The following is a 12,913-nucleotide window of genomic DNA, read 5'->3' on the forward strand; positions in this document are numbered from 1 at the left end:
TCAATCTAACTTTAGTGAAAGAATTAATGTAGAGGTTCTCAAAAGTTAAATTTTCTAATTAAACTATGACTAATAATGATAATATATTTTATTAATTTTTTTTTTCCTTCTAATAAAAGTCAACTATGTACATTACTAGTCCAATCCTTTATATAAAGTTCTCCTTCTCCTTTAATTTCATCTTTATATCAAACTAAATCCGCGTATATATACCTGGATTAATTATTTTTAAGTGAGAGCAGCGAGCTAATATCAAATTAGAGAAAGATGACAATCAATATTTTCACATTTGTAGTATTCACATCTTGTATGGTAAATTTGAGTTATGCTACGACTCAAAATCCTACATCACCATGGGCAGAAACAAAGTCATACGGCCGTGGCCACGAGCGCAAAACGGTCCTACAATTCTACTTCCACGACATCAGAACCGCGGTCAACGATGAGCCCACGACCGCCTCCTTGATAGCGCAGCCCATACAAGGCAGCAACAACTTCACCTCCGGCTTCGGCAACCTATACATGGTCGATGATCCGCTAACTCTAACCCCAGACCGTAACTCCAAGTTGGTAGGACGTGCACAAGGTTTCTATGGTTCGGCATCACAACAAGTCGTAAACTTTGTTACGGGGTTGACTTATGGATTTGTTGATGGCATCTACAATGGGAGTTCCCTAGTCATTTTCGGGTCAAACCCGATTACAAATCCGGTGAGGGAGCTTCCGATCGTTGGTGGGACGGGTGTTTTTCGGATGGCTCGTGGTTATGCTATTGCTCGAACTTATTTTCATAATAATACACTTCATAATGCTATTGTTGGGTATAATGTTACAGTCTTTCATGCTTAGAACATTTATTACAAGGGTTAGGTTACATTTTGATGTATGATTTATTTTATGTTTGAATCATGTAATTCATGTGGTAGTTAGTTGACAATGGGGAAGGACAGATAGGGGGTGGGCAATGGGAAGGAAAAGTTGGTCAAAACTCAAGTAAGGCGGCTCTTTAGTAAAGTAAGCAAATTAAATGTGATGTTTTAACATTCTCCCTTATAAAAATGAAATAAAATATGTTGGTGAGTATTGTATAAATTACTTAAAGATCAATTTGTAACTTTAAATCTAGTATAAATCATATTTGCCTTAACAAGGTTATACGTAAATAATTTTCTTTAATCGGTGAATAAGTGACAACATGTTATACAGGCTTTGTATATGTACAAGTTTTTGTGCGATTTTTTTTTTTCGTGTTCCATTCGTTTCACCCTTTGGGCTAATCTATATTCGGAGATTAGTTTTAGGTGGTGAGATTGTTACTTATCAGGTTACAATTCTGAGTATTCTTATAATTTGAGGATAGGGAGTAATTAACATAGGTTTTTTTTTTTTATTTTTTTTTTTTTTTTATTAAAGAAATTAACATAGAATTAATCGAGCAATATAATTTGTGAATTTTGAACACTTGGCTTTAAGAGTGAATGTTGGGCCAGTTTATATCCACGGGCCATCTGGATTCTATGTCGAATCCTGGCCCAATATGAAAAATCCGATAAATCTTAGGATCTTAGGCCTATTTGATGAGCTTAAGTTCTGGGTCTGAGCCCATAGTGTATAGCCCATCAAAAAAAATGAGCTATTGGCCTGGTGTCTACGAGTTGGACTAGACAGTAGGGTTTTTTTGAACACCGCTACTAGACAGTCAATGGTTGAGGTTTGAGGAGATCCCAATCATGAAAGTAGACTTGTAAGACAGTTTTGTGTTCGTTGCCATATGGTTCTGTTTTGGCCCAATTAATTCATTCCAGTATTTAAAGAAAAAAAAAATTATATAATCATTAAAAATTATTTTAGATTCATCTCAATCCTCAATATATAAAATGGTTTTATCAACATTCTTATACAACAACAACAAAACTTTAACGCCAAAATAATTTAAGATTGCCTAACATGAACTACATAAGCCATAAGGAATCGTACGAAACATTCTTATACATGAATTAACATAAGATTATGAATTCATATAAATTCAAAATGTTGCAACCAAGATTACTAATTAAGGACGTTAAAGATTGGTGCACAATGAATAGTGTTATAAAAAGTAATACAATTTCACCACACACACCAATAAATAAATAATAAATAAATAAAATAAAATAAAAAAAGGGTACGACATCTATAAAAACGGAAGACCTAATATCTGGCAATGTATGAAGAAAATTCACATGAATCAAATAACAGCCCAAACTACACGGTCGGAAAGGTATATATATGGCATATCAGTCAAAGTTGTTTGGAGAAAATACACAGCCATTTACAACTCAATATTAACGGTCAGAAAGGGAATGGGAAAGGCTTCACTTTTCAACTAAGGTAACCAAACTAATTAAATTCATCACATAATAAGTTACTTCTTCTGTAATATCCTAATAGTTCATACATTATGACTTTTTAAGTATTCCTATAAGTTACTCTGATTGTTTATGCTAAGAAAAAATATATTCGTGTTGCTATATTACGGAGTACAAAGTATGTGCTCAAATTTTATTAGGCAATTAATTTTTAATATCAACCTATTTTACTATTCAATGGAAAACGTACTTTGATGATATTGAAATGGAAAAAGTGAATTAGTCAAAGGAAGACTTTTACAATGGTTTTCCTCATGAAATTCTTTGCCCCCTTTGCTTGGGCAAGAATAACAACAAATTAAATGATGAATGGATGACTATTTATGTGATTACCATTTGCCAACATTTCATAAACGATTAAACGTAATAGACCCAATATCACGTTTTTTTTTTTTTTTTTTGACATGAATCACATTTAATTTTAAATCTTCTATAGCTTGATTTTACATTGATACATACAATTTTGATCAACTTTATCGCTATATATCAAATATATATTTGATTGATAAGCTGACATAGTCACATGTATTTTATACTTAAAAATAAATAAATAAATTGTTTCAGTTTTAGCTCTTAATTAATTTTACTATAACTACTTAAATTCTTATTAAAAAATTTTACACCTTCATCAAATCTCATGAGTTATCAGAGACACAATTGATCAATTGATAATCCAGCTTATACTTGCTTAAACTATTTAGTTACGGAGCTCATATTTTTAAATCGGTAAAAATTAGTGTATATATATATGATGATTATCAGTTTAAAATTTTGAAAATCACTAGTTGAAATGAGTAAACAAAATTATCAACAGAAAAAAAAAATTAGCACTATCATAAAAAGAAGTGAAAAATGAACAGACATAAATGTATGGTAACCCCACCAGTTCACCAGTTAGCTGAGAACCAATTTTTTTGGATCTCGTCCATATCTTTTGGCGCATATTGCGTTCATGGAATAGAAGCTTCCACGTAAATGCCCAATTTTTTTCATTATTATTTTTTTTTTTTTTCTTTTTTAATTTTTACTATAATGTTTTTAGATGATCACAAAAGAGTATATAAATTGTAAGGCAATTAGAAATTAAATATCAATTTATCAACTAAATTAGTTTAGTTATTAATTGATTATTATATCCATTTTTTTTAGTAATTTTTATAATTGAATATCTTCGAGTTTCTTACTCAATATGATCCTTCATCTTTTATTTACTCAGCTTAATCATGGTCACTCATATAATTATGTTAGCATAAAAAATTATGAGAGCATATTCCACGTTTAGCATGATAGACAAACTTAAAAGAGGTGACATAATGTGTTCTTATTTTCTAAGAACAGTATGTATGACTTCAACACTTTTATAACTTTTTGAAAGGAATGGTCCATATTTGTTTTTACATCTTAGACATTAAATTTTATTACTTCTAATATCCTACAGACTAATATAAAGGAAACAAGAAAGGTATTAGTCGTGTTACCAACAAGAAAATCCTCCAATATTTGACAAACATTGCTACTTGATTTGCTACCTCACCTAATTAGCAAGCAAACAAGTTAGAAAACTAGCCATATTATATTCTAGAAACCTCACAGTCTCTTCTTATATATAGGTACGTAAATCTTCCTTCTATTTGCATTTGTGTCTTAACATACACACACACATATTTTCTCGATTGCAATTAATCTCGCTCTCTCTTTAGTCACTACAAATGTTGCAAGTGATGAAGTTTGTACTCTTCACAATCTTCATGATTAGCCCAAGTACGGCCTGGGCTAGCATGGTGTCCCAGGCCGACGAATGGGCTAAAACAGTCGAAGAAGGCAAGGAGCGTACAACTACTCTTCAATTTTATTTTCATGACACCCTTAGTGGCAAGTCTCCAAGTGCGGTTCGGGTGGCTCAACCCATACAGCAAGAAAATCAGACCCTCACGGGTTTTGGGGTGGTCATGATGGCCGACGACCCACTGACGGTAGGGCCTGACCCAAATTCGAAGCTTGTGGGCCGGGCCCAAGGTCTTTATGGATCAGCTTGCCAGGATGAATTGGGCCTAGTGATGGCGCTGAGCTACACCTTCAATGATGGAAAGTACAATGGGAGTTCCATTAGTATAATGGGCCGGAACTCGGCCATGGAGCCGGTGAGAGAGATGCCGGTTGTCGGAGGAACCGGGTTTTTCCGGATGGCCCGTGGGTATGCCCTGGCTCATACATATTGGGTTGATTTTAAAACCGGGGATGCCATTGTTGGGTATAATGTTACACTTGTTCACTAAATCACTAATTAATTGCATTAGTTATGGTCGATTTTTCTTTTGTACCAAAACCACTAGTATGGTATATTTGACATAATGCACTAAACTCATGCTTCATAAGCTTAATTAGTTCCCCCTTTACTCTTCTTTATGTTCATGATCTCAAATTGTAGTTAAATGTATGAAAGCATTACATAATCCTCGATATTTAGTATATATGTTCGCAATTTTTTTAAAGTTGTAATAGTTTGATTGTCATGTTTTTTTAGTTATATTTGATTTTTGAAAAAAAACATTCAGGTAAAATTTTAGTACATAACGCCTTCTTAAACAACTTCTATACCACACCTCAATCATTAGTCATATTACTATTCTCTTGAGTCTTCACCTTTCAAATTTAACAAATGAGAGTGAAAGTTGTGATTCTCGTGATCGAATAAAGCTAAGGATACTTTTGATACAAGTATCTAGAAAGAGAGATTCGCGAGTAAGCATGCAAATAAATTTGTTTGGTTATCGGATCTTTTAGGTAAAAGGACGGCTACAATAACTTCATTTTTTGGCCACAAAAGAAAGTTAAACAAATTAGCACGACAATTGACAAGAAAACGAATGTAATACCATATATCGAATGACCACTATTCCATTTGCAACAAAAGTGAGTGATTCCAAATTATGCTTGGGGATGAAAAGTTCGAGTACTATAATGCAATGATTCCAAAATAGCCACATAATCAAACCAAATTCATTTTGGAACTTTATAAACATATTGGTGGGATTGTTATGGTTCCAATCAACTTTTATAATCTCGAGGGACACCCTAAGGATTCACTTTAATTTTAGGAAATTTTTTGAAAATTAACCTTAAAACATGGATAATAGTCTTCAGTGTTAGACAATTTAATTTTTAAATTTTTTGGGATTAAAAAAAAAAATGAGATCAAGGCACTTCGCACGAACTTCAATAAACTTCAAGACGCCATTTGAGTGCTTGTATCGTCCATTTTACTTTTAAACGGTCAATTTACTAGGTTACATACACGACCTCCTTCATTAATTCATTCAAGGTTACTTCAAGACACTCTGTAATCGACTACGACAATGTATGCTTACAAACAACATTATATGTTTCTAGGATGCATCCCACCATGGGCACCATCACCCATTAAGTTTTCAATATCGTATCACAATATATCAAAAATTGGTGCGATTACATGTATTATAGCCATTGAACTTGACATTAAATAACATTTTTAGACATGACAATTATGTATGGGATTACTTCGTTCTTGGAATCATATTAACCATACATTCATACCTTAGCCCACCCTTCATTATATTGTGTCTTAAGATGATTTATGCACGGAGATAGTACATAGTAATGACTAATGAATACAACATAAGTCGTTAGATCGTTACGTAACTGCTACGTATGTACGAGGTCATCTGACGAAAATTGTAGACCATTGTTCAAAGGATTAGTACTTTGCAAAAAGGGCCCATCTTGCAAATTGCCATATTATATCTCTAATAAGCTTGGGCACAACTTTTATGGATTATGAATCCCGGATAACCATAAAAGCTACCTTATGGGCGGCGAGCCAGTAGGGTTGATCACTTGACTTTTACTTCAAGTCTTCTATAGATATAAATATTATTATGATCATTAGGTCTGTTCACTTCAGCTTAATTTCAGTTCACAGTTCAGCTCATAAAATATTCATTTCAGCTCTATTCAGTTCAGCTCCAATCAATTCAGTTCAGCTCAATAAATGTGAACATACCCTTAATCATATTAAACATCATTATTTTATTATAAATAGGGAGTAATATCTAGTAAGAAATACGAAGTACAATTTAAGTTGATAAAAATTTACTAATCTTAAGGTAAAATTTATGAATACTAAATATACAAAACTCAAGCTAAGGGCAAAGACGGTTGTATCAGGCAAAGAGCGCAAAACCACTCTTCAATTTTACTTCCATGACATCGAAAGTGGGAGGTCTCCAACTGCAATCCAGATAGCTCAACCCCTCAAGCCCAAATATAAGACACCCACGGTGTTTGGAACCGTCTATATGGCCGATGACCCACTAACGGTAGGGCCTGACCCAAAATCAAAGCTTGTGGGCAGTGCCCAAGGTCTTTATGGATCAGGTGGCCAGGATAAATTGAGCCTATTTATGGCTTTGAACTACGCCTTCAATGATGGAAAGTACAATGGGAGCACCTTAAGTATATTGGGCAGGAACCCGGCTAACAGTCCAGTGAAAGAGATGCCAGTTGTGGGAGGAATTGGGTTTTTTCAGATGGCTTGTGGGTGCGCCCAGGCTCATATATACTGGCTCGATACCAAATAAAATGCCATTGTTGGGTATAATGTTACAGTTTTCCACTAAATCACTAACTAATTGCATTAGTTACTGTGGGTTTTGCTTTGTACCGAAACAATACTATGGTACAGCGATAGCTGAAATAAAGTTCTAACTTCTAAGCATATGCTCCAAGGGTGAGGATTAGTTTGTTTCCTTTTGCTGTGTGCGTGCTTTTATTTCCCTTGTTCATAGCCCTCTATGTACTGAAACTTTATAGGTCTGAGGCCAAATTCAAGTAAGGGAAAACTTTATTTTAAGTTGTGTATCCATTGTCTTATCATAGAGGCAAGTCCCAAGATCGAATCTCATCAAGGGAAGTATTATAAAGGTACATGAAACATAACAATGCCCCATCTTACGGGAACACTATAGAATAAAAGCTAAATCCTTACGATAATTAATTAATTAACAGAAAGATGCAAATAAAATCATACGAAGTAATAATCTAAAAATGCGAAGCTTCACAAGAAACTAAGGCATACGGAACCAGTCAGAACTTGTTTTCGAGTAAAATACAACTTGTAAAGTGTATAGCCAAAAAAATTTTCATGAAATCAAACAGGAGACTAGAACTGCAAAGCTTCAGATCAGGTCAATATGCACATATGTTTGAAGTGTATTGCATGACTCATCTACACATCGTCAAAAATGACTAAAGGCTATTAGCATTTGGCAATAATTTTCGAGATTGAATCTAGTAGGCAATACCATTTAGCCAAAATATCATACAAGTAACAGGTTCTTAGTATAGTAGTATGCTACCGCACCAGCACTCTCCCTACTGTATGTACATCAAATTTGATTGGACGAATAAGAGATTATATCACCACTTCAACGGATTGAAATACAGGCATCACTAGGACTCTTCATTGCAGCTCGAGTTTTTTACTGGATGGGTATGGATACTTGACTCTTCAATTTAGACCAAAAAGGGAAATTCTAATAAAAATAGCAAGAGTTAAAACACTCGAACCTATACATGAGTCTTGACTCTCTTGAGTAAGATAGAGAATATGGAAATACACACCTTACGCCTATATACCCAAAATTACATGCCACTACATATCCAAACTTTCAAATTTTCTATACACCAAAAACCACATGCATTGTAATTGATGGGTTTCAACCAGCATCTCAGTTTGAGCGAATTTGTCTGCCTTCTTTTTACAGGGCTAGTGTTTCCACACTGAATTTAAACTAACATACGATTAAGCACCTAGAGCATTGTCTAAAAACAGCTAGAAGGTTATGCTCGTGCCCTAAATTTGAAATAAACCAGAATAAAAACAGAAGCAAATCACAGGTTGAGGGAAGTGGGAAAGCCCTCGTATTTCACGTGCAAGCAAACTGCCCAATGCACATATATTTCGTGCTCCAGGAAAGTAAGTACTACTCGTATTTTCAAACTGAACCAAAATTTAACAAGCAATTCTTGGATCAAGAACTTGAGTTTTTAATGTGGTACGCCAAAAGGTGATGCAAATATCTAACAAGAAAATTACAAAAGCTATGCAAAGCAAAAAGAAAAAGATCGAGAAAGGTTACTCACTCAGCTAAATTCTGGTGACAAGACTATAAAGAACGAACTTCCTAATAAATATCCTGCTGAATGTATCATGTACTTTTTCATCAATATCCAAGGTCTTGACCCTGGCCCATAAGCTTTCTAAGGAGAGGAAGGAAACCAATAAGAGCCAACTGCAGCTGTTCTGCGCTGTTCAAGCGAAGACTAACTTGCCCAGATCCACGGTTGTTCAAATTTGCCCGGGCAATTAAATTAGTAGACCGGCCCAGCGGGATCTGAGTATTTATGTTACAACCAAGAGCGAGTTCCCCATGCCAATCCATCACCGACAGCCCAAGAGTTGAAAGGAAACGGCCCACAGGATAGTCTTTGTCCCTAAAAGTGGCCTCCAAACTTCCTCCATAAGCAACGTCTCCACGACCTGCCATAGCACCACCACTCAATACCATCCTCAGTTGCTTGTTAATGATTAACTTGTCTTCCAGCTTCACTCCAGCTGATACTACATCACCCATTAGAGTAGCAGAGAGACCTGCTGTTGCCTTATTCCGCATATAGTTGCAGAATCTCGTTTCACTGCGTAATGTGTAGACCAAGTCTTTCCCGGCACTCTGCATGTCAAAACCTAAAGTTGTAGCTTTTCCTTCCCCATGCTTTATGGAGCTGGCTACTTCCATCTGAAGATTGGCTTCTTTCTTATCTTTTGAGACCTGACCAGAGAAGGACAAGGGAACCTTGTCTTTGACTACAAACATACGTTCTAGGTTTATACCTTCATAGCCTACATCGTGATCCCAACCATGATTATCAAGAACCGGCCTCACAAGCCATTGATTAGAAGTGTCCAGATAACGGTATCTATGAGTTGGATTATCTGAGTCAAAGGAAGCAGGTAATGCCAGATCAGGCATTGGTACAGGTAGTGATGCAGCAGCACCAGATTCTTCTTCAACATTTTCACTGTACTCACTAGGCATGTCCTTGGCTGCGGCTGCCATTTTCTTCATCATCTTCCGTCGCCTTCGATCTTCCTTCAACTGTTTCTTCATAAAAAGCTTCTCTCTATATTCTAGCTCATCATAATAAGCTTTCTTCTGGGCTTTAGGCAGCTTATCCAGCTGGGCCTTAGTTAAAGGCTTAAATGGAGGCAACTCATCATATTCTGACTCTTCATCAGACTCAGACGATTCACACAAATCATCATCCATAGCATCATCATCACCAAACTGCTCCTCAGGAAGTTTCAGCTGAGGCTTTGATTGCAGAAGTGTAGAGAGAAGGTAAGGCAAAGGTGGTGCTCGTGAACGAGTAGTGAATGGTTTCCCTGGTGGGGTATCTTGCAACTTCAAAAGTATGTTTGCTTCCGCCAATATCTTGGAGGCAAATGACAGCAACAACAAATGAGGCTTCCAAACCTGACCATTTGGCAAAACTCTCTGGCCAGCCCTATTTGTTCTGCAAGCAGAATGGTTCTCAACCAATGCAACAGGGTTCATAAGCCGCATATCCCCAGCAGCTTGGCGAATAACTTGTTGTACAGCATGTGAACGTTGAGTGACAAACATATCATATGTTGAAGGAGTGCCATTGGGACCTTCAGGAGGAGCTGATGCTGCATGAGTCAAGACAACTATTGCATTAAACCAGATTGAGGGTCCAAATATGTCAGTAATTGTCCTCAACAGTGGCATGTCACCAAAGTCCCTGCTTGGCATATCCAGCCTATCAAGGTACAAGACAATATCGGGAGGAGATTTTTTAATGAAACGCTTCACAGAGTGAAGGATCTTCTCATTCTTATGTTGATCAGAACAGGATGATAGGAGTCCAGGTGTATCGATGACCCGGACCTTGATCCCTTGCACAGTACCCACAACGTCCTGAACCTTTGTTGTACCCATTTGAAAAGCATCAGTGCCAAACTTCACCTCGTCAAATATGGAATTGATGGTAGCACTTTTGCCAACTCCTGCCTTCCCAAGAACCATAATTGTACAAGTAAAATCAAGGGGCTCTTGCCCAGCAGCCTCCAGTTGCTCCGCCATGGCACTGGCACGATCAAAGCTGAAGGCACCAACACGTCCCCCAGTTCTTGCTCTAAGCTGTTCTGCTAGCCCTAATCTGTATAATACTTGAGCAACAACAACATTATGTGGAGTTTGCCCAAGCCTATGAGCGAGACGCAAGAACTTCACTCTTATCATCTGGAGTTTCTCCCGGATCTCATCACCTTCCTCAACCTCCCCATTTGTTGTGTCATCAACAATATTGGTCTGTGCCTGAGAAACTTGCCCATTGGCCCGAGGTTGATGGACTGCTCTAGGCGCAGGCTCCAATAGTGGTGCAGCACGTCCAAGTCCAGCAGGATGAGCAGGAGGAACGGAATTTGCTGACTTTCCAGATGCAGCAGCAGATGTTTCTACAGGCTTAACTGTTGTCTCCTTTGCTTGACTGTTTTGTCTCTCCTCAGTCTTTGTTTTTTCAGTAGCAGCCCCCGCAGGCAAGGCCTGGCTATCACGAGCAACAGTATCAGGAGACTGCATCTGAATAGTGCCATTAGTCGGTGCTACCAAATCAGAAGCAACACTCTCAATTTTGGCATCCTGCAAAGAAGATGCTATCGAACTATCATCTGAGGACCTGCCTTCGGCCTTTGGACCTTCATCATGATCTTCAGGGGGCAAAACCCTAGTTTCAGAATCCTTATTATGATCATGAAGCTGTGAATCGGTCTCACCCAAAACCTTCTCAGGCACAACTTCAACACTCTCCTTAATGTCAGGGCTATCTCTTGACAAAACAGCTTCGCTGTCTTCATGTATTAAATTCTCGCTCAAAGTTTCTTTGATTTCTTCAGGCTTCTCCTTTTGACTCTCGGAAGATTTGTCAGCTGAAGCATCCTTAAGTTCCCTCACCACTTCTTCATTCACATGTTCGACATCCCCATTGGTTATTACATCTTTCACATCCTCAGCTAGATCAGCATGAGCACCATCTTGATCAATTGTCCCAACATCTTTGCTCTCTGATATCTCTAAGACAACAGATTTCTCAATAGTGTCCTCGTCACCTTCTATAGCTTCAATCTCCTTAACGTTTAATGGTGAAGCTTCAGATTCTTCGCTTTGAGTCTCTTTTGTTACAGCGACATCTTGGCTGAGAACCCTCTCATCAACATTTGATAACTCCTCATTCGTTACACCATCATCATTATTCTCAATTGCCACAGAACCCTCACCACTATTTCCCACCGATGATTCATCCCTCGTCTCCACACTCTCACCATTGTCATCTCTCCCCACCAATGCAATTTCAGTCTTCTCCACACTACTCTCGCCATTGTCATTCCTTTCACTGGACCCCTCCAATGCAATTTCAGTCTTCTCCACACTACTCACGCCATTGTCATCTCTCCCTTCACCGGACTCCACAACGGGAATTTCAGTCTTCTCCACACTCGCGCCATTGTCATCTATCCCTTCACTGGACCCCTCTACTGCAATTTCAGTCTTCTCCACTTCGTCTAGCGGTCTCGGACTCCCCTCAGCAGCAGCAAAATCTGCATCACCCTCCCCAATAGCAACACTACGAACATCAACATCATCTGATTCCGGTATCAATCCATCATTCTCATTATCTAAAGCCGACTCAACTGCCTCCTCAAATATCTCTGACCCTCCAGAATCCTTAGGCCCATGAACAGCGCCCACCCCATTTTCCATCCCCAAAGATTACTTTTTGCACGAAATCCTAAAATTTACCAAAAACCCAGAAAAACCCAGACATCAAATCAGCTGTATAATACACAAAATCAATCAATTTTTGCTCAAACAATAAAAAAAAATCTAATACCCACCCACCAAACGAAAACCCCAAAAAATTCAACAAACCCTTAAAAACGAATGGGCATATAAACATACAAGAATTCAACAAAAACCCAGATCATTCAATTACAAACAATAAAAAACAGATCTTAAAACAAATTAATCACATTATAAAGATATGATTTTGAATTTAATCAGGGATAATACAAAAAATGAAACAATAAACAAAAATGAAACAGAAATTAAGGAGATAGGATAAAAGGCTAACCTGGGAATAAACGTAGGATGAAGAAAGAGACGGGCTTTGGAAGAGAAGGTGAGAGAAAAAGGGGGAAAAAAGAATTGGATGTGGCTCACCACCCAGTATATAACAAGGAAGGAGCAAGAAAGAGGGATAAGCTAAAGCAAGCGTCTTTGTTAGTGAAAAATAAAAAGGAAAACCCAGTTGATGAGATTGAAGGAAGGATAAACAAAGCTAATCTACGGTTTGAGATTTGGTAGAAAGATCCAACGGATGTGGAATTG

At 37.3% G+C, this 12,913-nt stretch overlaps 1 protein-coding gene and 3 pseudogenes across 2 annotated transcripts; 3 read left to right on the forward strand and 1 right to left on the reverse strand.

Moving 5' to 3' along the window:
- The first annotated feature begins 220 nt into the window (after window positions 1-220).
- LOC145621369 (dirigent protein 22 pseudogene) lies at window positions 221-1,235 on the forward strand (annotated as a pseudogene).
- Window positions 1,236-3,900: 2,665 nt separating this feature from the next.
- LOC145620834 (dirigent protein 23 pseudogene) lies at window positions 3,901-4,870 on the forward strand (annotated as a pseudogene).
- Window positions 4,871-6,559: 1,689 nt separating this feature from the next.
- LOC145620127 (dirigent protein 23 pseudogene) lies at window positions 6,560-7,063 on the forward strand (annotated as a pseudogene).
- Window positions 7,064-8,404: 1,341 nt separating this feature from the next.
- On the reverse strand, window positions 8,405-12,792 carry LOC145619110 (translocase of chloroplast 120, chloroplastic-like). 2 transcript variants are annotated; one of them, XM_081673714.1, is made up of 2 exons: window positions 12,657-12,792; window positions 8,405-12,314 (listed from the first exon to the last, which is right to left on the reverse strand). In XM_081673714.1, exon 2 carries the CDS (start codon window positions 12,284-12,286, stop codon window positions 8,669-8,671), a length of 3,618 nt encoding a protein of 1,205 aa, XP_081529840.1. In that variant the 5' UTR covers window positions 12,287-12,314; window positions 12,657-12,792; the 3' UTR covers window positions 8,405-8,668. The 2 variants fall into 2 exon arrangements, with proteins under 2 accessions (XP_081529840.1, XP_081529841.1); XM_081673715.1 differs by having other exon boundaries at window positions 8,405-12,358.
- Window positions 12,793-12,913: the final 121 nt, after the last annotated feature.

The sequence above is a fragment of the Chenopodium album genome, chromosome 27 (genome assembly GCF_948465745.1).
Source record: "Chenopodium album chromosome 27, dcCheAlbu1.1, whole genome shotgun sequence".
Taxonomy (NCBI): domain Eukaryota; kingdom Viridiplantae; phylum Streptophyta; class Magnoliopsida; order Caryophyllales; family Amaranthaceae; genus Chenopodium; species Chenopodium album.